Source organism: Peromyscus californicus, unplaced genomic scaffold (genome assembly GCF_007827085.1).
Source record: "Peromyscus californicus insignis strain IS unplaced genomic scaffold, ASM782708v3 Scaffold_1__1_contigs__length_55948999, whole genome shotgun sequence".
Taxonomy (NCBI): Eukaryota; Metazoa; Chordata; class Mammalia; order Rodentia; family Cricetidae; genus Peromyscus; species Peromyscus californicus.
The window spans coordinates 54,037,993-54,063,324 of record NW_026294492.1 but is presented as its reverse complement, the minus strand read 5'-3'; the positions used below and the strand labels follow the sequence as shown (position 1 = coordinate 54,063,324).

The window sequence follows — 25,332 nt, the reverse complement described above, 5'->3', positions numbered from 1 at the left end:
ATTCTCACTTAATGAACATTTAGCCTGTTTTAATGTGTGTGTGTGTGTGTGTGTGTGTGTGTGTGTGTGTGTGTGTGCACCTGAGTGCAGTTCCCACAGAAGCCAGAAGGGGGCGTCAGAACCATCTGTAGCTGGAGTTACAGATGGTTGTGAGCTGCCATGTAGGTGCTGGGAACTGAACTCCTGTCCTCTGAGAGAGCAGCCAGCTCTCCTAACCACAGAGCCATCCCTAGCACCCCAGAAGTATTGGCATGTTTTTCTGGGTGCATCCTCCATCCCACCGCCTTGGCCCCATTGGGCTACAGTGGCTAGGAAGAGCCTGTCCTGTCCCCTCCCTCCCAGAAGGCGCAGGCCCGGTGTGGCAGAATGTCAGACAATCCTTGGTCTATTTTTTGCAGGTGTCTCCCTGGAGCCTTGAGTTTGCTGAGCCATGGAGCCCACGGCACCTGACTTACATCTCGTGCCGGAGACCACAAAGGATGGCCACGTCCCTGCTCCGGACTCTGGCTGCTGTCGAACGGCTGTCACCGCAGTTGTGGCCATCAGTACGGTCGTCCTCGCCCTGGGAGTCCTTTTGGGTAAGTGTCAGGAGGAAGGCTGGGTCCCTGGAGTAGGGGACACTCAAAAGGGCACTCTGAGTGTCCTGAGCATCCATCCAGAGCCAAAGGGCGGCCCTCAGGCCAGAGCCAGCAGCCCACAAGGACAGGCCCCAAGTCAGGGAGTGTGCTGGGTGAGTGTGAGGTGGGTGTCAGTGTGAAGAGTGTGAAGTGGGAATCCAGAAGGCGTGGTCAGCACTGTGGGCGGCGAATACCGCCTGCGACAGGAGGATTCTGAGTTCCTGGTCAGCCAGGGCTACCGAGATGTGGCTTAGGGGTGGAGCTGCCACCTGGAGACCCCACGTGAGGGCCTGGGGGCCTGGTCAGGGATGGAGCCCTGCCGGGGGCGTGGCTCAGCCACAGCCCGTTGGAATGGTTATTCTCTGTGAGAGTGACGACGAACACAAATTGGGAAACCTTCTTGTGTAGCAAAAGAATAAACTCTGATTTCTCCAACTATAATACTATTTATTGAAGTTGTCTGGGTTATGGCCGCCTGCCATGGCTGACTGCTGCCCCCTAGTGGCTGTGCCTGTCACACCGCAGCATTGTCTGCCCCCGAGTGCCCTTGTGCCCGGATACCGGCTTCCTGACAGTCTGCAAGGATTTCAAGACTGTTGGGACCCCGGGCTGGCCCGGGTGTGATGCACAAAAAACTTCGTGCCATTTTTGAGAGCTTATCTTATTCTGAGAAGAAGAAGGGTCTCATGTAGCCCAGGCTGGACTCAAGCTCTTATTGCTGAGGATCCCCCTGCCTCCATCTCTGAAGTGCTGGGACCACAGGTGTGCGTCACCACTCCTGGCTTATGGATGCTGTGGTGGTACCCAGGGCTGCATGCCCGCCGGGCGAGTGTCCTACCCAGTGACCCACAGTCACTGGGATGTTTCTTCTACCCATGAATCCACAAATCTATCCCGAGGAGTCGCGCGGACTCAGGATTCACATTCTGTTTGATTCTGTTGTGTGGTGTTTTGTTGTTTTGTTTTGTTTGCTTGCCTATTTTTTTTTTTTCTGAGACAGGGTTTCTCTGTGTAGCCCTGGCTGTCCTGGAGCTCGCTCTGTAGACCAGACTGGCCTCGAACTCAGAAATCTGCCTGTCTCTTCCTCCCGAGTGCCGGGATTAAAGGTGTGCGCCACCACTGCCTGGCAGACTGTGCTTTCAATTTTTATTTTCTGTGTTGAGTGTTCTGCATGTATGTGTGTGCAGTGCCTACCGAGGCCAGAGGAGGGTGTCGGCCCCCGGAACTGGAATTATAGGCGGTTCTGAGCCGCCATGTGGACCCTGGGAACTGAACCAGGGTGCTCTCCGGCCTCTGTTTGAATTTTCATCTGCGGTTGGGTCTGGCTATGGTGTCCAGGTCGGTGTTACATGTCTGGGCTGCTGCCGTCTTCCCGGCTCAGCCTCCAGAGAGGCCGGGCGCAGGCACAGCCTCCCTGCTGGGGCTGTTTTGTTGACTTTTGCTCCTTTTGTATGATGTAACTCACAGTTAGAAACTCCCTTTAGGCGGCACAGGCAGGGACAGCTGTGGCGGGGGATTGTAATATTCAGGTTGGCACAGGCTACAGAGCAAAGCCCTGCTTCAAACGAAGAAACGAAGAGGGGCCAGGAGACGGCCCAGTCTGTGGAGGGTCTGCCTTGCACGACAGAGTCCCATCCACTGCCGTCACAGAAGCCAGGTGAAGTGGCAGGCTCTTGTGATCTCAGAGCTGGGGGGACGCACACAGGAGGATCCCCACGGCTCTCTGGCCAGCCTAGCTGAATTGGTGAGCCCTGTGTTCAGTGAGAGACCCTGCCTCAAACACAAGATGGAGATTGAGAGAGCAAGGCACCCGGTGACCTGATGTTCACACACGTGACCGTCAGTGAAGGCCGGCAGCCCTGGGTGAACAATGCGAGGGGCCGGAGGTCCCCTGGCTTGCTCTACAGTAATTGCTGTCCCATCCTAGGAAGGCATTTGGGGACACACTGCAAGGCCTCCCGAGGGGCTATCAGCTGGGATGTCATTGACCCAGGTCAAGGAAGCTGACTTTAGGGATACCCCAGGTCACTGGGCCTGTATAGGCTTTTTTTGTTTTTGTTTTTCAAGACAGGGTCTCTCTGTGTAGCTTTGCGCCTTTCCTGAATCTCGCTCCATAGACCAGGCTGGCCTCGAACTCAGAGATCCTCCTGCCTCTGCCTCCCGAGTGCTGGGATTAAAGGTGTGCACCACCACCGCCCGGCTTCTCTATAGGCTTTATACTATATCTAGGGGTCCCAGGGAAGGCCTCGTAGACTCCTTCAGGAAAGGCACGCTGGTGCCCAACCCCGAGGAGTCGGGTCTCCTGTGTGTGGAGCTTTGGCAGGTGCAGGGTGCTGACGTCCAACCTCACGGTGGGGCTCCCTAACCGGGCAACCGTCTCGCCCACAGCCTTCCTCTCTGCGCAGGGGGTGCACGTGGAGCACACGGCACGGCTACATGGAATCCACTTCACCAGCTCTCTTCTGCAGGAGGCCTCCGAATACTACCGCCTGCTCACACCTGCTCTGCAGACACTGGTGAGCGGAGCCGGGACACAGAGGAAGGAGATGACTGGGTGGAGGCTGTGACAGGGGAAGCCAGTCTGTGGGATGGAAGGGAACATGGAGCGCTTGAATTCCACCTGATAAGCAGACATATTATGGAGCACATGTATGTACTTCTGTCTGGACCTGATTTCCTATCATGGAGTCCATGCTGTGGGAGTCTCTCACTGAAAACAGTGTCCTCAGGGGCCTCCGTGCTGTGGCGTGTGACAGAGCCTTGACCTGCTCATGGCTGCATGTTCGTTGAGTGTTGGAATGGGTTTCCCTTTGTGTATCTGTCGTCCATTCATCTATCCACCCACCCACCCATCTGTCCATCCATCCGTCCATTCATCCATCCATCCACCCATCCACCCATCCATCCATCCATCCACCCATCCATCCATCCATCCATCCATCCATCCACCCATCCATCCACCCATCATCCATCCATCCATCCATCCATCCATTCACCAACCCACCCACCCACCCATTTCTATGGACACGGACAGGCAGCCGGCCCTGCCTAAGGCACTGGCCCTGTGTAGCTATGGAGTGCCTGTAACTGAGAGGTTGCTTCAATCTTTGGGGTTATAACTCGGAAGTGGCATATAGTCATTTTCTTTTCCAGGGCTGAATAATATTCAATTGTGTGCACGGACTGCACTGTGTTGGTTTGTTAATTTGACAGGAGAGTGTTTTCACATGATTACCTACCTTCACAACACCCCTCCCTGACCCATCAGTGGCTTTGTGGTCCTGTTTCACTGTGGCCTCAACATCACTGTGGTCCTCAGCATCACTGTGGCCTCAACATCACTGTGGTCCTCAGCATCACTGTGGCCTCAACATCACTGTGGTCCTCAGCATCACTGTGGCCTCAGCAACACTGTGGTCCTCAGCATCACTGTGGCCTCAGCATCACTGTGGCCTCAGCATCACTGTGGCCTCAGCATCACTGTGGTCTTGTTTTACCATGGTCCTCAGCATCACTGTGGTCCTCAGCATCACTGTGGCCTCAACATCACTGTGGCCTCAGCATCACTGTGGCCTCAACATCACTGTGGCCTCAGCATCACTGTGGACTCAGCATCACTGTGGTCCTCAGCATCACTGTGGTCTCAACATCACTGTGGACTCAGCATCACTGTGGTCCTCAGCATCACTGTGGCCTCAGCATCACTGTGGTCTCAACATCACTGCCTTGTTTCTCTTGCAGTTTGTGAGCAGTTTCCGAAAAACAGAGTTAGAATGGAGCTGTGCAGGCTGCACTGTGCTCAGTTACAGGTGAGTTAGGGCTCTCTGAGGGCAAAACAACCTTGGTAGACATTTTGGAGATGCCAGAAGATTCTAGACAATTCCTGAACCTTCTAGAAGATTCAGAAGATTCTTGAAAATTCTGGCAGCAAGCATGCGTTCTGCCTCCAAGGCCCTGTCCTGCTTGCAGGGATGGGAATTCCAGCGTGTTTGTGCACTTCCGGCTCCACTTCCTGCTGCGAGCCGTCCAGCCACTGAGCCTGGACCAAGAGGAAGACATCTTGCAGAAAGGCATCCAGGCAAGGCTGGGGGAACACGGTCTTCCCCTGGCTGCCTACGGCACCATCATGTCAGTGGAGCTGACAGGTAGGTGGGCGGCAGCCGCTGTCTGGGAGACAAAGGCTGCTGGGGGCGAGGTGCAGCTCAAATGCACAGAACATCATATTTTTTTAAAAAAAATCTCCCCCTCTGATGGAAGGAGGGAAGGCAACCAGCTTCCCACACCGCGGAAGCAGAGGGCTGGCCGCCTCTTATGGATGGGGACAGAGTGCAAACATCTTACTTCTGTGACCCGCGAGGTTCGGCAGTAAGAGTCCCTCACATTCACGGACTGTTTCCATGGTTTTAGTCAATACTTGGTTCACTGTAGTTCCAAAGATATAACAGAAAACTCCAGAACTTACCAGGCGTGGTGGCGCACGCCTTTAATCCCAGCACTCGGGAGGCAGAGGCAGGGGGATCTCTGTGAGTTCGAGGCCAGCCTGGTCTACAGAGCTGTCTCGCTGGCCCCAGTATATGCATATGTGCTCCACCATGCCCGGTAAATATAGATGACATAAAACTGTTTTACAAGGTGAGGTGGCACACACCTTTAATCCCAGCACTCGGGAGGCAGAGGCAGGAAGATCTCTGTGAGTTCGAGGCCAGCCTGGTCTACAGAGTGAGATCCAGGACAGCCAGGGCTACAGAGAGAAACCCTGTCTTGAGAAATCAAAATAATAGGGATAAGAATAAGAACTAGACAATTCTAATGTTAGAACTTGAACCCCTTCTGGGGAGTGTGATAATTGAAGCCATCTGGGAATGGAGAGATGGCTCAGCAGTCAGCGCACCGGCTGCTCTCGCCGAGGGCACGGGTTTGCTTCCCAGCACCATGTGGTGGCGCACAACCATCTGCTACTCCAGTTCCAGGGGATGCTATGCCCTCTTAGAGATGCACAGGCAGGCAAAACACCCCTGCACATGAAATTAATTAATTAATTTAAAAAATCTAAGCCATCCATCTCCGTCTGTCCCATTGGGGATGTGAGCCGTTCCTGTGCCTGGTGGATGAGCTAGCCTTAGTTACTTAGCAGGTGTCGGGGTGATTCGATCAACTGTGAAGGTACAGCTGGCCTCTAGGCCACCCTGACAGACATGGCTATCTCCCCAGCTAATCCAGGAACTTGGGGCCAGCCTGGACAACCTAATGAGGCCTTGTCTCAAAAAGCAAAAACAGCCAGGCGGTGGTGATGCACGCCTTTAATCCCAGCACTTGGGAGGCAGAGGCAGGGGGATCTCTGTGAGTTTGAGGCCAGCCTGGTCTACGGAGTGAGATCCAGGAAAGGCACCAAAACTACACAGAGAAACCCTGTCTTGAAACACCCCGCCACCAAAAAAAAGTAAGTAAAAAGCAAAAACAAACAAACAAACAAATAACAAGCAATGCAGAAGTGTCCTGCACTGAGAGTCCGGGTAGGAACGGGAGAGCCAATAAGAAACCGGTTCAGACTCCTGAGACCTCACTGTCCCCTGACCCTGATAAATGGCTGAGGTCTCAGTGACTGCCATCTTCTAGAACATTCCTCAGTGACAGTGTGTCCCCACTGGGATGGTGGCCGCCGGCCTTATGTGGCTCTTTAGCACTGTCCCCTGACCAGCCAGGCTGAGGACAGGGTTAGGGTTAGAGTTAGGTGACCCCGCTGCCACCTGCAGTGAGATGTCTCGAAGAATCAGCACGCACAGTTGACCTCGTAGAGAGAGGAATCCAGACAGGATCTCATCACATAGCCCAGGCTGACCTCAAAGGCACAATCCTCCTGCCTCAGCCTCGATGACAGGCGAGTGCCACCAGCACTCACTTGCTTTTGTCTGTTCCCCTTCAGGAAGGTGTGAAGGTCCGGTGACCGAGAGGGACTTAAAGTCAGGTAGGACTGTCCTCTGCCCGCAGCTCGGCTTCCGCTGAAGGTCCTCAAGGCTTCTGTCCTGGAGTGGCATGTGTGCCCCTGCGGGCCTCTGGCTTCCCGGGGAAGCTAACACCACAGGCGTGAGCCGAGGGGACCGCAGAGAGGCACCAAGCGCTGTCCACAGCCGGGCCCGGCCGCAGTGAAGGCTGTTGGTTTATTTATTTATAAAAGTTGGGGTCTCCTACCAAGTGAGTTCCAGGAAAAGGTGCAAAGCTACACAGAGAAACCCTGTCTCGAAAAAACAAAAAAAAAAAAAAAAAAAAAAAAAAAAGTTGGGGTCTCACTGCGTAACCCGGCAGGCCTCAAACTCAGAGCTGCCTCTGCCTCCTGAGTGCTGGGGTCGGAAGTGTGCGCCCCCTCCCCAGACAGTATGTACTTTGAAGGTTGTCGCTTCATTCCTCGGTTATTGAGACAGAGCAGCCACACAGCGCCTGAAGAGAGGGAGGGTCTGTCCTGGCCGCAGTCAGCACCCTCCGTCATGGTGGCTGGTCACCCTGAGCTCACAGTCAGGAAACAGAGAGGTGGCCCCAGCCCGTGGGCCCCAGGCCCAGGACCTCAGACCACGGGATGGCAGGGCCACATGCACCTCAGTTAACCCAGTGGAGAGATTTCCTCAGCCCGGCAGACACTCCGTAGTGTTTCTGGGTCCCACCAAGTTGCCGTCACAGAAGGTGACAGAATTCTCTTGTAAAAACAAAATCAGGAGCCAGACATGGCAGCACACACCTGTTACCCCAGCACTCGGGAGGCAGAGGCAGGTGGATCCCTGTGAGTTTCAGGCCAGCCTGGGCTGCACAGGGAGTTCCAGACCATCCAAGGCTACACAGTGTGACCCTGTCTCACACGCAAATCACTCATGGCTCACACACATCCATGCTGTCTAGCCCTGTCCTGTCCCCAGAGGTAAGCAAAGAGCTCAAGAGAGGTTTTTCCACTATGGGGGTTCCCAGTGGACCCCTGCAGGTCCTGCCCCCAGCTGGGTTCTCTGTCCCCAGGCCGCTGCCCCGAGAACGCCTTCTCCTGTGCAAACAGTCAGTGTGTGAGCAAAGAGAACCCGGAGTGTGACAACAGGGTGGACTGCTCCGATGGCTCCGACGAGGCTCAATGCGGTCAGTGTCAGTGTGGCCTGGGCTTGGGCTTTCGGGGCTCATAAACGGGGGCGGGGAGGGAGGGTTATGGTCTAGAGGGCAACATGCCACCCACTAAGCACGGGTGCCCAGAGGGGACAATCCTCAGACTAAAGCAGGCATGGCAGCCTGGAGCTCTATGCCGCAGGAACAAGGACTGGTCAGATCTGAGCAAGGAGGGAAGAGAATACTATGTGGTCATCGGCATGTTTCCGGCAATCTCAGCCTGCGCAGTAAGAGGACACCAGGGTCCCGGTCTGCTCCCTGCCGCTGTGGTAAAACATTCTGAGCAAAAGCGACGCGGGAGGAATGGCTGTATTCAGCTCACCGTCCATCCTCGCGGGAGTTGGGGCAGGAACTCAAGCAGAGGCTGTGAGGGGGCCTGGGCTCGCTCTCTCCCAGGCTCCCTACAGTCCAGGAGACCCGCCGAGGCGCTCACAGCCCTCCAGCATCCATAGTCACCAGTCAAGGAAGTGCTTGGTGGTGCCGGCATGTCATCCAAGTACTCAGGAGCCGAGGCAGGAGGATCAGGAGGTCCAGGGCAGCTTGGGCTGGAATGAGAGTCTGTTTTAGAAGAAAGAAATTATGCCGGGCAGTGGAGGCACACACCTTTAATCCCAGCACTCGGGAGGCAGAGGCAGGAGGATCTCTGTGAGTTCGAGGCCAGCCTGGGCTACAGAGCGAGTTCCAGGACAGGCAGGGCTGCACCGAGAAACCCTGTCTTGAAAAACAAAACAAAACAAAAACAAAAAACAAAAAACAAAAACAAAAAAAAAGGAAGGAAGGGGGAAAGGAAGGAGAATGAATGAAATAGAAGTCAACGACGGGTCCGAAGGTCACATGACCTTCGTGTTTGGCACCAGGTGTGAGCTTTTCACTGACGCTGACATGTGACCTCAGGGCTTCCAGAAGACAAGGCGTCCCCAAGCAAGAGGCCGCACCTGGAATTAGGGCCAAGTGATGAGTGACAGCCGGCGCCTGGGTCCCGGGGCCTTGTGTCTTGCAGACTGCGGCTGGCAGCCTGCCTGGAGGTCAGCGGGCAGGATCGTGGGCGGCGTGGAGGCGGCGCCCGGGGAGTTCCCCTGGCAGGTCAGCCTTCGCGAGAACCATGAGCACTTCTGCGGGGCCACCATCATCGGGGCCAGGTGGCTGGTGTCCGCGGCCCACTGCTTCAACGAGTGAGTCCCCGCTGGCCGCGGCTGCGCTGTCCAGCCTGGCCTGTCCGCGCGGCCGCCCGCTTCTCCCTCCTCCGCCTGCTTCTCCCTCCTCCGCCCACCTGCTTCTCCCTCCTCCGCCCGCTTCTCCCTCCTCCGCCCGCTTCTCCCTCCTCCGCCTGCTTCTCCCCTCCCACCTGCTTCTCCCTCCTCCGCCTGCTTCTCCCCTCCCACCTGCTTCTCCCTCCTCCGCCCGCTTCTCCCTCCTCCGCCCGCTTCTCCCTCCTCCGCCCACCTGCTTCTCCCTCCTCCACCTGCTTCTCCCTCCTCCGCCCGCTTCTCCATCCTCCACCTGCTTCTCCATCCTCCACCTGCTTCTCCCCTCCCACCTGCTTCTCCCCTCCCACCTGCTTCTCCCTCCTCCGCCCGCTTCTCCCTCCTCCGCCTGCTTCTCCCCTTCCACCTGCTTCTCCCTCCTCCGCCCACCTGCTTCTCCCTCCTCCACCTGCTTCTCCCTCCTCCGCCCACCTGCTTCTCCCTCCTCCGCCTGCTTCTCCATCCTCCGCCCACCTGCTTCTCCCCTCCCACCTGCTTCTCCCTCCTCTGCCTGCTTCTCCCTCCTCCGCTTGCTTCTCCCTCCTCTGCCCGCCTGCTTCTCCCTCCTCCACCTGCTCCTCCCTCCTCCACCTGCTTCTCCCCTCCCACCTGCTTCTCCCTCCTCCACCTGCTCCTCCCTCCTCCGCCTGCTTCTCCCTCCTCTGCCTGCTCCTCCCTCCTCCGCCTGCTTCTCCCCTCCCACCTGCTTCTCCCCTCCCACCTGCTTCTCCCCTCCCACCTGCTTCTCCCCTCCCACCTGCTTCTCCCCTCCCACCTGCTTCTCCCCTCCCACCTGCTTCTCCCTCCGCCTGCTTCTCCCTTCTCCGCCTGCTTCTCCCCTCCCACCTGCTTCTCCCCCTCCTCTTGGTTTATTTAATTTTACCCGTTTGAATGTTTCCCCTGTCGGTCTGTCTATGCACCTTGTGGCCAGAAGGTGGCGGCGGATCCCTGGAACTGGAGTTACGGATGGTTGTGAGACGGCGGCGTGTGGGTGCTGGGAACGGAGCCAGGGTCTTCTGCAGGAGCAGATGATGAGCTAACCACTGAGCAGTCTCTCCAGGCCCTTTTCTTTTCTGTTGAATTAATTGTCTTTTTTTAAAGACAAGACCTCAGGTGGTGGAGGCACACAACTTTTATCCAAGCACTTGGGAGGCAGAGGCAGGAGGATCTCTGAGTTCGAGGACAGCCTGGGTTACACAGAGAAACCCTGTCTCGAGAGGAAAAAAAAAAGAGAGAGAGAGAAGGCCTCACTAGGTTTCCCAGGCTTCCCAGCAATTCATAATTCTCCTGCCTCAGTTTTCTGAGTGCTGGGGTTACAGACATCCACCTCCACAGCCCAGTCTGCATTCATTTTCATTTATTAGTTATTTAGTTTTGAAACAGGGTCTCACGACGTAGCTGTCCTGAAACTCACTCTGCAGACCAGGCTGTCCTTGAACTCACAGAGATCGGCCTGCCTCTGCTCCCAGGTGCTGGGGTCAGGGGCCTGCACAGTCCTGCTCACTTTTTCATTTATTTGTGTGTGTGTGTGTGTGTGTGTGTGTGTGTGTGTGTGTGTGTGTGTGTGTGTGTGTGTCTGCGCGCGCAGGCAGAGGATAACTTGCAGTAGCTGATCCGCTCCTTCCACCCTGTGTGGCCACAAGCGCCTGTGCCCGCGGGGCCCTCTGGCTGGCCCCTGCACCCTGACACTGGGCGGAGCACAGAGATGTCCGCAGTCACAGTCCGCAAACTTTACTCTTTCCTTGCCAACTCCTCCGAGCCCCCACTTGAGCCGCACCCCTCGGGCCCCCCAGATTCCAGGACCCTGCGCAGTGGGCGGCCCAGGCCGGCAGCGTGCACCTGAGCGGCTCGGAGGCCAGCGCCGTGCGCGCACGCGTGCTCCGCATCTCCAAGCATCCGGCCTACGACGCGGACACGGCGGACTTCGACGTGGCGGTGCTGGAGCTGGCTCGCCCGCTGCCCTTCGGCCGCTACGTGCAGCCCGCCTGTCTCCCCGCCGCCACGCACGTCTTCCCGCCGCGCAAGAAGTGCCTGATCTCGGGCTGGGGCTACCTGAAGGAGGACTTCCGTAAGCCGCGTGCATCCTCCACCCCCGACTGCCCCGTCCACCCCTGATAGGAGCTTGTGACCAGCAATGGGGGCTCCCGCCTCTGAGTCCATAAGCTGGGGCCGGAGGCCGGGGACCAGCCCAGCCAGAGGCTCCGACTACTAAAAACAGGCTGGGGGCGTGGTCAGGGTACAGCCCCGCCCAGAATCCCCCAGTGAGGGTCTGGGGGCGTGGTCAGGGTGGAGCCCCGCCTAGAATCCCCAGTGAGGGTCTGTGGGCGTGGTCAGGGTGGAGCCCCGCCTAGAATCTCCCAGAGAGGGGCTGGGGGCGTGGTCAGGGTGGAGCCCCGCCCAGAATCCCCAGTGAGGGGCTGGGGGCGTGGTCAGGGTACAGCCCCGCCTAGAATCTCCCAGAGAGGGGCTGGGGGCGTGGTCAGGGTGGAGCCCCGCCTAGAATCTCCCAGAGAGGGGCTGGGGGCGTGGTCAGGGTGGAGCCCCGCCCAGAATCCCCAGTGAGGGGCTGGGGGCGTGGTCAGGGTGGAGCCCCGCCCAGAATCCCCAGTGAGGGGCTGGGGGCGTGGTCAGGGTGGAGCCCCGCCCAGAATCCCCAGTGAGGGGCTGGGGGCGTGGTCAGGGTGGAGCCCCGCCCAGAATCCCCAGTGAGGGGCTGGGGGCGTGGTCAGGGTGGAGAATTTATTTATGTTGGAGTCCGTGAGTTCAATACCTCTGGTAAGGAAAAAGAAAAACAACCTTGTAAAGCTAAAGGCAGCAGCACAGGACTGTCGTCCCCGAATTTGAGATGAGAAGTCACGGGGATGAAGTAAGTCAAATGAGCTAGGAAGTCAGTTTAAGGTCAGTCTGGGCTACAAGAGACCTTGTCTCAAAAAGGAAAAAGAAAACAAAAAAAGGGCTGGAGAGATGGCTCAGCGGTTAGAGCACTGACTGCTCTTACAGAGGTCCTGAGTTCAATTCCCAGCACCCACATGGAGGCTCACAACTGTCTGTAATGAGATCTGGTGCCCTCTTCTGACCTGCAGTCAGAACACTGTGTACATAATGAATAAATGAAAGAAAGAGAAAGAAAGAAAGAAAGAAAGAAAGAAAGAAAGAAAGAAAGAAAGAAAGAAAGAGAGTTCATGTCAGGAGGAAGCGGTACCGTGAGAGCGTTTGAGAGCCTAGCACACACGTGCACGCAGGGAGCGTGATGAGGAACCAACCCTGGGGTGTCCAGACCCGGTGGGGATGGATGGTCCTCCTGGCTCAGCGCGGCTGCTGGGGTCCGGAGCTCTCACCCCCTTTTCTCCGTCGCCGCGGCAGTGGTAAAGCCGGAGGTCCTTCAGAAGGCCACCGTGGAGCTGCTGGACCAGAGCCTGTGTGCCAGCCTGTACGGCCACTCGCTCACCGACAGGATGCTGTGCGCCGGCTACCTGGACGGGAAGGTGGACTCCTGCCAGGTGCGCCAGCTCGTCTGCCCCCTCCGTCCCCTCCGCAGAGCAGGCAAACGCACAGGCTGTGTGTGTAACAGCTGCTCGGGAGGTGAGGCAGGAGGATCGGTTCAGGCCAGCCTGAGCCACGTGCGGCCCGGTCTCAAAAAGGAACACAAGAAATACCCTGCCTGAGCTTCAGTGGTTGACTGAGAGAAGTCACTGTATGTTTTTACTTTTAGTTTTTTTCGAGACAGGGTTTCTCTGTGCAGCCCTGGCTGTCCTGGATCTCGCTCTGTAGCCCAGGCTGGCCTCGAACTCACAGAGATCCGCCTGGCTCTGCCTCCCGAGTGCTGGGGCCGGAGGGATGGCTCCGAGGTTAGGAGCTTGAGGGGAGATGCCTGCACAGACAGGCAGACGTGCACATAAATATCTAGATAACAAACCGGTGAGGGTGCTCCGGGCAGGGACGAGGACCCCACGTTTGCGGTTCTGCAGGGAACCCCACCCCACCCCCGCGGGCCGCACCTGGTGCGCACAGCGGGGCCCCGGCGCTGGCCCTGGGGACCCCCGCCCGCGCTGACCGCGCTCCCCCGTCCCCAGGGCGACTCGGGGGACCCCTGGGGACCCCCGCCCGCGCTGACCGCGCTCCCCCGTCCCCAGGGCGACTCGGGGGGACCCCTGGTCTGCGAGGAGCCTTCCGGGAGGTTCTTCCTGGCCGGCATCGTGAGCTGGGGCATCGGCTGTGCGGAAGCGCGGCGGCCGGGCGTCTACACCCGCGTCACCCGGCTGCGGGACTGGATCCTGGAGGTGACGCGCGCGCCTGCGGTCCCCACCGCGGCTCCTGCGCCCCTCACCCCCGGCCCTCCCCGGCCCACCAGCCCTGACAGCCCGCTGCCCGGCACCTCGGCCAGACCCACGGCGGCGCCCAGCACCACACCAAGACACCCCAGCACGGCGGCCAAGCCACAAGGTACGGCGGGGCGGCCGGCCCCTCCCAGCGGGGGTCAATAGATGAGGGAGATTGATCGGCAATCGACTATCGATGTCTGCCAGGAAGCAGGCGCTGAGGCGGGGGGGGGGGGCTTAATCGCTGATCTTGAAGCTTGATGCGGGTCGGTAATCGATTGTCAATGTCTGTCACGATGGACAGCAAGAAATTGACAGGGTTGAGACAGACAGGGTCTCTCTGGGTAGCTCTGGCTGCCCTGGAAGACTTTATGTGCAAGGCTGGCCTCGAACTCACAGAGATCCGCCTGTCTCTGGGATTAAAGGCGTGCGCTGCCAGAACCAGCTGTGATCCACTGTTGATGTCTGGTTCAATACTGTGGAAGTTTGGCAGCTAATAACTGATTTATTTGGGGGGCGGTGCATATGGACAACTTGCAGGAATTGGCTCTCTCTCTCTCCACCGTGTGGGTTCCAGGAAACTGAACTCAGCAAAACTTAACAGGTTTGATGGCTAGTGCCTCAGATGGAGGATTGGTGATTGATTGACAATGTCTGCCTTCACTCCTCAGCGAGAAATTGGTGATTGATTATCGGTGTTGTTCATGAATACACTTGAAGGGAGATGGGCAATTTATTTTTGGTATCAGTCTTGACACTGGGTGCAAAACTGGTGACCGTTTATTGATATCTGCCATGAAGCACTCAATAGGGGATTGGCAATTGATTGCTGATGTCTGCCATGAGCACAAACATCTATTACAGGTTGGTCATTCTTCGGGCATACAGTTTTTAAATTTTAATTTAAATTTTTTGAGGCAGGGTGTAGATGTAACCAACCTTCTTATTAAATAAAATACACAGAACCAATGCAAGGAAGAAAGCCAACAGGTCAGAGCTAAGAGCTAAAACCTGACCCTTCCTCCTGCGGTGGTCCTACCTCTCCGAACCAGAGCCACCCCTGTGTTAAAGTCCTTATATAGAGTTCCTGTTCCGTCTTCTCATTGGTTGTAAACCCAACCACATGACCGCCTCGTCACGGCCTGTCTGTATAGGCCTCCAGGTTTTCCATGATTGGTATTGAGATTAAAGGCGTGTGTATCCAATAATGGCTGTATCCCTGAACACACAGAGACCTACCCAGCTCTGCCTACCAAGTCCTGGGATTACAAGCGTACGCCACCACTGCCCTGCTTTCCTATGGCTTGCTAATAGCTCTGACCCCCGGGCAACTTTATTTATTAACATACAAATAACATTTTAATGCAAATAAAATATCACCATAGCAGGGTCTCACTATGTAGCCCTGGCTGGCCTGGAGCTCACTTTGTAGACCAGGTTGATTTTCAACTCATAGAGATCTGCCTGCCTTAGTCTCCTGGGTGCTGGGATTAAAGGCATCCACTACTATTCCTGGCTTCACTTAATTTTTTGGAACTGTAATGTAGGTGCATTTGAAAATGAAGTTGCAAAGACAACATAGTTAGAGTGACCCACAGGGTCAGCAAGAAGTTGGCTGTCGCGACTGTGGACCTGTGAGACTGAGTCTCTGGGTGGCCGGTGTGGTCCTGCGGGCACTGTCCCTGTCTGGCATGCCTCTCTGTGTCTCCTCAGCCTTGCATCTCCTCTCGGGTTTTGTGTGTTCTGTGGTGCTGGGGTCTGGAACTGGGGCCTGGGGCTGGAGGCGAGGGCCCCGCCACACCCCACCCCACCCTGCCCAGACGGCTCTGCCTCCTCCGTGGTTGGTGGTTGGGGGTCCCCTGTGGTTTGCTGCTTCCTGCCACTTTCCCTCATTCCAGCCAGCCCCGTCTCCGTCCCCTTCCCTTTCTCCTCCCCTCCCTTCTCAGACAGCGTCTTTTGTTCCCAATGCTGACTTCAAACTCAGAACAATCCTCCTGCCTCAGCTGAGTGCTCGGATGACAGGCATGTGCCCCCATGTGGATGTGACCTTGTGGGTCCTGGAATCTCCCGGGTGTGGTTATTGTATCTCAGTCATTCCAAGCTCAGGTTTCCCTGGTACCTCCAGCCCTGCCACCCCTGGGCACTGTCCTCATTGCTCAGGGGCCAGAACGGGTGAGCCCTGGGTGGATAAGGACCCCCATCCCCCCTCTCCCCTCCCCTTGCAGAGTGTGGGGCCAGGCCTGCGATGGACAAGCCCACTCGGATTGTGGGTGGGCTCAGCGCTGTGCCTGGGGAGGTGCCCTGGCAGGCCAGCCTGAAGGAAGGATCCAGACATTTCTGCGGAGCCACCGTGGTGGGTGACCGCTGGCTGCTGTCCGCCGCTCACTGTTTCAACCAGTAAGGCCTCCCAAGAGCCCGGATCGCAGACCCTCAGTGCATCCAGCAAGTGCCAACTAGCTGGTGTGGTGGTGCATGCCTGTCCCTCTGCCTCAAAAATAAACAGCCAACACAAACCAAAACAGACAGGGAGGTCGCCCAGGCCGTCCAGGCCCATGACTGTCCCGCTCTGGGCTCCACAGCAGGGACCTGGGTTCTGACCAGCAGTGACCGATGACGTTCGTAAAGTTGCTAGGGTCTTGGTCAGAGTAACAAAAAGCAAAGCCCCAGGGTACACTCTCTATCAGGTCCCCTTCCAGGGGACCCTCCCTGGGGTGCGGGTATTGGCCGGGAGGGGGCAGGGCAGGCATGCCTGAGGTCCTGTCTCCCGCAGCACCAAGGCAGAACAGGTGCAGGCGCACCTGGGCACCGCGTCCCTGCTGGGTGTCGGCGGGAGCCCCATCAAGCTGGGGCTGCGAAGGGTGCTTCTGCATCCCCGCTACAACCCAGGCATCCTGGACTTTGACGTGGCCTTGCTGGAGTTGGCCCGGCCGCTGGTCTTCAACAAGTTCATCCAGCCCATCTGTCTCCCCTTGGCCATCCACAAGTTCCCTGTGGGCCGGAAGTGCATGATCTCAGGCTGGGGCAACATGCAGGAGGGAAATGGTGAGCAGGTCCCAGAGGGAAAGGAAATGATGGCTAAATTCTCCAGGGCCTGGCCTGGGAGGGATGGGGATTGGCTTCCCTCACCTGGGCCCTAAATCATTCCTCTGCGCTGACCCCACATCCGCAGAGTCACTCAATGTCTCCTAGGGGCTACATATGGAACCTCATTTGTGTGTATAAATAAAGTTTTATCGACACAATCTCCAGGCAGTGGTGTCTCAAGGCTTTAATCCCAGCATTAGGGAGGCAGAGGCAAGCAGATCTCTGAGTTGGAGGCCAGCCTGATCTACATATTGAGTTCCACGATAGCCAGGGCTACATAGAGACTCCCTGTCTCTAAAAACAAAACAAACAAAAATCCACACATTCATTGACCAGATGTCCATGGCTGCAAAAAACATCTGTGCCGACCCTTTGGCCACAGACTTGAGCCACTGGCCTCTTGCTATACCAGAGGCCACATGCAGCCCCGCGACTGTGGCTCCCTGCACCTCCCTTCACTAACAGGATAAACTGAAAATGTTTGTTCTCTAGCTCAGTGGTTCTCAACCTTCCTGATGCTGCAACCCTTTAATACAGTTCATGCGTGGCGACCCCAACCATACAACGATTTCATTGCTACTTCATAACTGTAATTTGTTACTTTTTGTTTGTTTATTTGGAGACAGGGTTTCTCTGTGTAGCTTAGGAGCCTGTCCTGGAACTCGCCCTGTAGACCAGGCTAGCCTCGAACTCACAGAGATCCGCCTGCCTCTGCCTCCCGAGTGCTGGGATTAAAGGCGTGCGTCACCACCGCCCAGCTTTGCTACTGTTATGAATCGTAATGTAAATATGTACTATGGGGCCCCCAAAGGGGTCGCGGCCCATGGAGTGAGAACCGTTGTTCTAGCCCTTTGTGAAAAGGTTGTATCAAAATGGGAATGGTTGGCCTGCAGCGGAGGCAGGGGTGGGGGCATCACAGGTTCAAGGCCAGCCTGGGTAACATAGTGAGACCCTCAAAACCCCAAGAGTTAGGGGTGTGTTGAGCACTCGCCCAGCATGTGCAGAGTCCCTGGGTTACCCCCAAGCCCCACAGGAGAAAATAAATATCCCTGTGACATCCAGACAGTGGTGGCGCACACCTTTGATCCCAGCACCTGGGAGGCAGAGGCAGGAGGATCTCTGTGAGTTGTGGGACAGCCAGGGCTACACAGCGAGACCTTGTCTCAAACAAAACAAAACTTCCTGTGAGATCTGCTCACTGTCTCCAGGATAGGGACAGCACCCGGTGGCCCTGCTTGGTGACAAGTCACTCGGTGGCATTCTGAGCTCTTTTCCCGGCAGCCACCAAGCCCGACATCCTGCAGAAGGCGTCCGTGGGCATCATAGAGCAGAAGATGTGTGGTGCCCTGTACAACTTCTCCCTCACGGACCGCATGCTCTGCGCCGGCTTCCTGGAGGGCAAGGTTGACTCCTGCCAGGTGGGTGTCACAGGGACACCCCAACCTCCCCCTTAGGCTTGGGGTACAGCTCAGTGATGAGCATTGGCCCAGCATGTGTGAGGCCCTGGGTTCCTTCCATCCCCGGTGCTCAAAAAAGAGGAGCCAGAATGAGTGGTGGAGGTTCAGAGAAGGCGGGATCTGAGGTCACACGTCACACCTGAATGCAGAGCCCCAAGTCCAGTGGGAGTGGGGCCTTTCTGTTCCTTCGACGGGTATCCCATGAAGATCCAGTGGGGTCTTTCTCCTGCAGGGCGACTCTGGTGGCCCGCTGGCATGTGAGGAGACACCAGGTGTCTTCTACCTGGCGGGCATCGTGAGCTGGGGCATTGGCTGTGCTCAGGCTAAGAAGCCCGGTGTATATGCACGCATCACTCGGCTCAAGGACTGGATCCTGAAGGCCATGACCTCAGGCCCCAGCTCCACACCTCGCCCCCACACCTCCAGCACACGGCTTATCCCTAACCTGCCCCCCAGAACCACAGCTGCTGGCCTCACTGTCCAAGAGGCCACCACCAGACCGGCAACCCCCAGGGCCACCAGCAGGGTGACCACTAGACCACTCAACAGGACGCTGTCTGCCAGGAGCACCACCAGGGGACAGACACCAGCCCCGAATGCCCCAGGCACCACCACGCATTCCCAACTGCCAGGTACGGTGACAGGTGGGGTGGGGCAGGCAGGTCCCTGTCACAGCTGGGGTTACACATGATGGCATTGAAGACAGAGTGTCCCAAATTGCAGAGCTAGAGTTCAATGTCAAGGCCCTGTGGCTGCCTGCCTGGCCTTCAGTGGGAGCTCTCTCCATGTCCCGCTGTGTGCGCCTGGGTGCCGACATCTGTCCATTTGTTGGTGTGCGCACATGTGTGTGCATGCTGAGGCCAGAGGAGGGCGGCCGTGTCCCTCTCCACCGAGGACACAGATGCCGTCCTCCATCACTCCTAAATATTCCTCTGAAGCAAGGTATCTCATTGAACATGGAGCTTCTGGGCTTCGGTTGCAGCTGGCGAGTCCCAGCCATCCCCCTGTCTCTGTTGCCCTCCACTAAACCCCCTCTCCACCTCCTGTTCCTTTCTTATTTGTTCACTCCTGTGCATCAAGGCCGTGGTGGCCTGGACCCACTTAGTATCTGAGGCTGACCTTGAACTCCTGATCCTCCTGCCTCAGCCTCTTGAGTCCTGAGATGACAGCTCTCCCTGCCAGGCTGCCTCTCTCCTTGTGTCTCTCTTTTCATTCTGTTGGCATTGGGGACAGACTCCAGGGCCTGGCAGGCACTGGGTGCTCTCCTGCTGAGCCACACCCTGGGGTTAGGGTCCACTGGAGCTCTGCCTGCAGCTGGGGACTCGGCTTTCTGCTCCACATGCAGCAGAGCTGCCGAGTGGAAGGCTCTAAAATCAAACCTCTCATGGCCGAAGGCACTGCATTCACCTGCTAGGGCTGCACCGGGACCCCGCGAGCCCCAATGTCCCCTCCCACCCCTCTTCCAGTTGTCATGAGCTTGTGTCCTGGGCTCCTCAACTCCTCACAAAGGCAGCATCCATGGAAGGTGCCCCGGAGGAGGCCCCTCCACCCACCAGGGCTCTTGCCAAAGCCGGGGCCCTAGGTAATGGGGGTGGTGGGATATGGGACTCATTTCACTTGAGGATAGCTCCACAAGCCTGTGCGGGCGACTGTCAGACCTACGATGAGCTGTCACATCACCCGGGTACATTCAACCCCAAGACCCCAGAATGCGACTGTTGGAGACAGTCTGTAAATAGGCATTTTGGTAAAAAAGTGGTCGCTGAGCAGGTTCCCTGATCTAAAGAGTGTCCTGGTGAGAAGACAGGCCGGGCCTGAGGGCAAACACCTGCTGTCTCAGCCGCTTGGCGGAAGCATCCCAAATCCAAGGCCGGCCTGGGCTAAGAGGGGGTGTTGAAGGCCAATGTGGGCAACTTAGTGAGACTCTGATCAGCAAAGAGAGAAATGAAGAATAGGCTTGGGGGTGGGGCCACCCTAGAATCCCCCAGTGAGGGGCTGGGGGCGTGGTCAGGGGTCCAGTGTGGGAGGCTCTGGCCTTCATATTGGCCTTCATCATGGCCCAGAATGTTTAAATAAAATAAAAAGGGAGAGAAAGAGGAAAGAGCGAGCAAGTTGCAGAAGGAGAAAGATGAGGGCTGGAGAGGAATGATGTCTCAGTGACGCCTTTGCGGGTGTGGGTGTAGTGCCACACGGGTGTGGGTGTAGTGCCACACAGCTGCAGTCTCAGCTCTTGGGAGGCTGAGGCAGGAGAGTTTCTTTGACTTTAAGGCTGCTCTGCCTGTGTACATGGTGAGATAGTATCTCAACACCTTGTAAAATAACCGGGTAAAGTGGACAGCCACAGTCTGCAGAGTGGGGACAAGATGCCCGTCGTCTGCAGTGGCCTCAGCCCAGCCCCTGCTCGTCCAGGGTGGTACGAGCATCTAGAGCAGTGCTTCTCAGCCTTCCTCGCAGTTCCTCATGTGTGGGGACCCCCAGCCAGTGACGTCATTTTCATTACCTCATAACTGTACTTTCAGTTATGATTGCAATGTATGTATCTGTATTTTCTGGTAGTCTAGGCGACCCTGTAAAAGAAAAGGTCGGTGGACCCCAAAAGGGGTCGTGACCCACAGGTTGAGGAACACTGATCTCGAGGTCCAGTGTCCCCTTCCTGGGGTCCCTCGGATAGCTGGCAAGGGGATCATGCTTGTTTCTACTTCCCACTCACTCGGCTGACTTCCAGTCCTCCAAAGGCCCCCATGCCTAGGCACCTCAGCTGTGACTCCCCGCTGTGGGCACGCTGGCCCAGGGCGGGCTTTAGAAGGTCCTGGGCTAGACCCTTCTCCCCTCTCTCCCTCATGGATGCCACTCATGCCCTGCTCTGACTCCATCTCACTCCACTGGAACCCCCACGTGGAGGGCAGCGTTGGGTGGCCGTGGAACATGTGAAGGGGGGTTATTGGGGTCACACCAGGGCCTTTCCCAGAAGCCCGGTGCCTCAGGACCTCCGGTGAAGGTGACGCTCTGTCCGAAGGCCTTCAGCTCAGTCTGACCTTGACCCTGGCCATTGCAGTGGCCTGTGAGCACCTGAGCTAGAGGCCCAGGGAAGCCCCGAGCTGGGACCCCAGTGCGAGCCACTCACCGCGGGGAGGCGATGGCTGAGGGACCCCGAAGTCAGCCCCCTGCCGCTTCCCAGGAGCTGTTCTGAAGGGGCCACAGAGCTTCCTTTCCCTGGCCTCCTTTGGTATTGGTTGAGGCTGGGCCAAGAAGGGACACCCCGCCTGATGGCGAGAAGGCCACTGTCTGGGAAAGAGGGGCCAGCTGGGGGACATGAAGGCCCCTCCGCCCCTCCCACAGGGCTCTGGGTCAGCCGTGCTGGATTCACTGAGAGGCCAGCCTGTGGGTGTGGGGAGAGTGGGGCAGGTCACCGGAGCCACAGGGTTGGGGTTCCAGCCCAGGGGCGTGCAGCGGGAGAGACCCTCTGCCCGGGGCTCACACAGCACCCGCTCTCCTCAGACTGTGGCCTGGCGCCCCCGGGGGCGCTGACCCGGATCGTGGGTGGCAGCGCGGCCTCGCGTGGGGAGTGGCCCTGGCAAGTGAGCCTGTGGCTGCGGAGCAGGGAGCACCGCTGCGGGGCCGTGCTGGTGGCCGAGAGGTGGCTTCTGTCCGCCGCACACTGCTTCGACATGTGAGTCCTGCCCCGTTGCGGGGTCCGCTGCCCTTCCCCAGAACACCTCTGCATTTGGCTCCAGTCCCCAAGGCCACCGGACAGAAGGCACGGTCTCCCTGGCAGAGTGCGACGTGGAGGACGTAGTTCCTTAGGGGACCCCCAACATGCGCTCACATGCCCGTGGGGCTCAGGGTGAAAGGGACAGATGGTCCTATGCTGGGTCCGAGGTGCTGGGGCAGGGGCTCCACTGTGGAAGCCTGTGGTGTGTGTGTGTGTGTGTGTGTGTGTGCGCACACGTGCGTGTATACACAAGAGTCCCGTTTCTGCTGGGTGACCTAGAGGGGTCAAGAGCCTAGTCTCCTCTCCAGAGGGTGGGGACCATCCTCAGCTCTGGAAATGGTGCCAGCTGGCGGTGTCCCCTCAGAGGGACACGGGCGTGGCTGGGTGAGCCCCGAGTTGGGCAGGGGGACAGAGCAGCCCATTTCCACCGGACGGTGACTCTGCCCACGCGCACGCGCGCCCCGCAGCTACGGGGACCCTATGCAGTGGGCAGCCTTCCTGGGCACCCCGTTCCTGAGCGGCGCCGAGGGCCAGCTGGAGCGGGTGGCACGCATCTACCGCCACCCGTTCTACAACCTCTACACGCTGGACTACGACGTGGCGCTGCTGGAGCTGGCGGGTCCCGTGCGCCGCAGCCGCCTGGTGCGACCCATCTGCCTGCCGGGGCCCGCGCGGCCCCCCGAAGGCGCGCGCTGCGTCATCACCGGCTGGGGCTCGCTGCGGGAGGGAGGTAGGCGCGCGCGCGCGCGCGGGCGGGGGTGGGGGGGCGCGGAGCGGGGACACAGGGACGCGCCCCAGCCATTCCCTCGCCCTCCCAGGCTCCATGGCCAGGCAGCTGCAGAAGGCGGCGGTGCGCGTCCTCAGCGAGCAGACGTGTCGCCGCTTCTACCCGGTGCAGATCAGCAGCCGCATGCTGTGCGCAGGCTTCCCGCAGGGCGGCGTGGACAGCTGCTCGGTGAGTGGGGCTCTCTCGGTGGCCCGGGCTGGCCTGAAGTCTTGCGACGCTGCTGCCAGTTGGAGGCAGGGTCTCACTGCACTCGGCGATCCCCGAGTCCCAGGAACCCTCCTGTCTCGGCCCCCTGAACGCTGGTTTTTCACCTGGGATCTGGGGTTTAATTCGGGTCCTCAGGCTGTGTAACAAGGGCCCCCGATTGAGCCTGCCCGGGAGTCTCTCCCACCCTGCCCACCACTGACCCGGGACATGCCGTGGCACAACTGCTTGCTCAGAGACAACACGCGGGTCTCCCAACCCCACATCCTCCCGGAGGGCCCAGTTGCTCCAAGCTGGGGGACTGAGGCAGGATTCCTGTGTTTGAGATGAGAGCCTGCCTCGATGACAACACATTCACACAACTCCTTACAAAGTACACGGCGGTCACTGGCTGTGCAGACGCCAGGACCCGGGTTCGGATCCCCGGGAGACACACAAAGGCCCGTGGTCACTGGCTACAAGCACCTGTCACCCCATTCTGTGCGAGACAGGATGGCTGGGAACTGATGGCCACCACCTACTTCCGGGGTCACAGGAAGTCCCCACATCTAAAGGGAATGGAGAGCAATAAAGACAACTACCCAGCACCCCAGGCCTTCATGAGCACCACACGCACACAGATGCGCATGCACACACACCGGGTCCTGGCAGAGGGCGCAGCCGGGGGCATTAAGAAAACACACTAGCACTGAACCCATTCCGTCCATGGCTCAAGTGAGGCCCCTTGGCAGTTTCTCATGTGGGGTCCTTCCGGGTCCCAAGGGCTGCTGGCCTGAGCGCACTTTCTCCTTCAGGGTGACGCAGGGGGACCCCTGGCCTGCAGGGAGCCATCTGGCCAGTGGGTGCTAACTGGGGTCACCAGTTGGGGCTATGGCTGTGGCAGGCCCCACTTCCCGGGCGTCTACACTCGAGTGGCAGCTGTCCTGGGATGGATAGGCCAGAACATCCAGGAGTGACCACCACGTGGCCGGCGACCCAACCCAGAGGGGAGTTGGTGGCAGGCAAGCCCGGGAGTCTGATGGGAACTAGCTGTGGCTGTACATACTGTTCCAATAAACAGAGTTCCTGCCCCCAGCTCTGGCTCAGGACCTGTGTCTCAGCAACGGAGCCCTGCTGACTTGCCTTTTTTGTGTGAGACAGGGTCTTATGTACCCAAGGCTAACCTCAAATTTGACTCTGCTGTCCCCATCTGTCCGTCCACCGCTGCCCCCCCCCCATGACAGGTGTGCATACTTAGTTTACATGGAGCTGGGGGTGACACCCGGGGCCTCTGGCATGACAAGTGAGCTCTACACAGAGCAATGGAGCCACGCTGTGTATCCCAGGCTAGTCCCCAGCCCGGATGATGGGCACCTGAGACCACTATCAGTCATTCACAAGGCCGCTCCTCTCTGTTTCCTTTTTGGTTTTTGGAGACAGGGATTCTCTGTGTAGCTTTGCAGCCTGTCCTGGATCTCACTCTGTAGCCCAGGCTGGCCCCGAACTCACAGAGATCCGCCTGCCTCTGCCTCCCGAGTGCTGGGATTAAAGGTGTGGCCACTCCTTTGTTTCTCGTGGGGGAACACGCCTTCCTGAGAGGCGGCAGGCCACGGACACCAAGGGGAAGGATACCCCGGGAGGCTGGGGCCTACTCTGGGGAGGAGACCCGAGGCGGCAGGACGACACGCCAGCTTCTCTGCCCCAGCAGCGATTTATTGGCCTGCGCTCAGGTCACAGCTCAGGCGGGGGCAGCCAGATCCCCGCGCTCAAACTGGTCCTCGCTCCCTTCTGAGACTGAGCTGGGCACAGGCACCGCGGCAGAGGCCTCGCCCCCCGAGCCCTCCAGCCGCCAGACTCCGGGGCCGCCAGACGCGGGCTGCAAACAGTCCCGACCGTGGGCAAGCGCACGGTGTCCCGAGGCACCGGTCCCGGTCACATGTTGGCTCGTTCCCGCTGCAGTCGGGAGTTGTAGGCGCGGGACACGGTGTTCCAGGCGTCCATGTAGCGGTCCATGCACATGGCGATGCACTTCTGCAGAGCGACGATGGGACGCCAGGTTGAGTTAGGGTCACGTGAGCCCAGGAATCACCCACTAGGCCTACAACCACACATGCGCAGAAGCCCGGTTCCTCACTCCCGCGCACGCGCAGACGCCTCACTACGCCGCGGCTCCAGGTCGCGCACGCGCCAAGTCCTTTACTCCCTGCGGCTCGTGACCCTGCGCCCCTCACCTTCCCGGGGTTCCCGGGGAGTCTCACCTGTTCCGAGTTATCCAAGGAGCCCCCGGGCTTGCCGATGCACTTCCGGAAACATTTGTCCGTCATCCTCTGTGGACACACGCGAGGTCTCAGCGGGGACCCACCCGGGGGGACCCCGTCACCAACCCCGGCGCGCCCCGCACCTGCAGCAGCTCCTGCGCGTTGGCCACGGCGATCTGCACCTTCACCTGCTCCATGATGACCCCCGGGTCCAGCTTCCCGCCGCCCGTGCCGCCGAAGTCCGAGCCGAAGCCGCTCTCCATGGCTGCGCCGTCCACCGGGCCGCGGCCGCGCGCGCCGACCCGCAGGCGCCGGAAGCCGCTGCGCTCGACGTCACCATCTGACAGGAAGCTGAGGCCCGAGTCACCATGGGAACGGATCAAACTACATCTCCCATAATTCCGAGCGCGCCACGCCAAGTGATCGCCTGCGGCGGTGTGTGGAAACCTCAGACTACAGTTCCCACAAGGCCTTGCGCGCTGTCCCTAGGTTGAACCCGGAGCTCCGTTCGTTGGGGGGGGGGGGGGGGGTATC

General features: G+C 58.5%; 2 protein-coding genes across 4 annotated transcripts; one reads left to right on the top strand and one right to left on the bottom strand.

Moving 5' to 3' along the window:
- The first annotated feature begins 1,183 nt into the window (after positions 1–1,183).
- Tmprss9 (transmembrane serine protease 9) lies at positions 1,184–23,635 on the top strand. 3 transcript variants are annotated; one of them, XM_052747093.1, is made up of 18 exons: positions 1,184–1,442; positions 3,006–3,133; positions 4,359–4,426; positions 4,587–4,762; positions 6,541–6,582; positions 7,617–7,730; positions 8,755–8,926; positions 10,792–11,066; positions 12,362–12,498; positions 13,132–13,441; positions 15,543–15,714; positions 16,088–16,359; positions 17,683–17,819; positions 18,091–18,490; positions 21,357–21,528; positions 22,038–22,300; positions 22,389–22,525; positions 23,356–23,635. In XM_052747093.1, exons 1-18 carry the CDS (start codon positions 1,403–1,405, stop codon positions 23,515–23,517), a joined length of 3,177 nt encoding a protein of 1,058 aa, XP_052603053.1. In that variant the 5' UTR covers positions 1,184–1,402; the 3' UTR covers positions 23,518–23,635. The 3 variants fall into 3 exon arrangements, with proteins under 3 accessions (XP_052603053.1, XP_052603052.1, XP_052603054.1); XM_052747092.1 differs by having other exon boundaries at positions 22,389–23,473; XM_052747094.1 differs by lacking the exon at positions 6,541–6,582 and having other exon boundaries at positions 22,389–23,473.
- A 597-nt stretch (positions 23,636–24,232) lies between these two features.
- On the bottom strand, positions 24,233–25,117 carry Timm13 (translocase of inner mitochondrial membrane 13). Its single transcript, XM_052747131.1, has 3 exons — positions 24,942–25,117; positions 24,799–24,867; positions 24,233–24,571 (listed from the first exon to the last, which is right to left on the bottom strand). The coding sequence occupies exons 1-3, from the start codon at positions 25,059–25,061 to the stop codon at positions 24,473–24,475; spliced, it is 288 nt and encodes a 95-aa protein (XP_052603091.1). The 5' UTR covers positions 25,062–25,117; the 3' UTR covers positions 24,233–24,472.
- Between the last annotated feature and the right edge of the window lie 215 nt (positions 25,118–25,332).

Bases quoted from the DNA above. Each gene is read 5' to 3' on its own strand.
- Tmprss9 (XM_052747092.1), top strand. From the start codon at position 1,403: ATGGATGCTGTGGTGGTACCCAGGGCTGCATGCCCGCCGG. The intron at 4,763-6,540 runs GTAGGTGGGCGG...GTTCCCCTTCAG, and splicing joins CATGTCAGTGGAGCTGACAG to GAAGGTGTGAAGGTCCGGTG. The intron at 15,715-16,087 runs GTAAGGCCTCCC...TGTCTCCCGCAG, and splicing joins GCCGCTCACTGTTTCAACCA to CACCAAGGCAGAACAGGTGC.
- Timm13 (XM_052747131.1), bottom strand. From the start codon at position 25,061: ATGGAGAGCGGCTTCGGCTCGGACTTCGGCGGCACGGGCGGCGGGAAG. The intron at 24,868-24,941 runs GTGCGGGGCGCG...GTGTGTCCACAG, and splicing joins ACGCGCAGGAGCTGCTGCAG to AGGATGACGGACAAATGTTT. The intron at 24,572-24,798 runs GTGAGACTCCCC...GTCGCTCTGCAG, and splicing joins CCTTGGATAACTCGGAACAG to AAGTGCATCGCCATGTGCAT.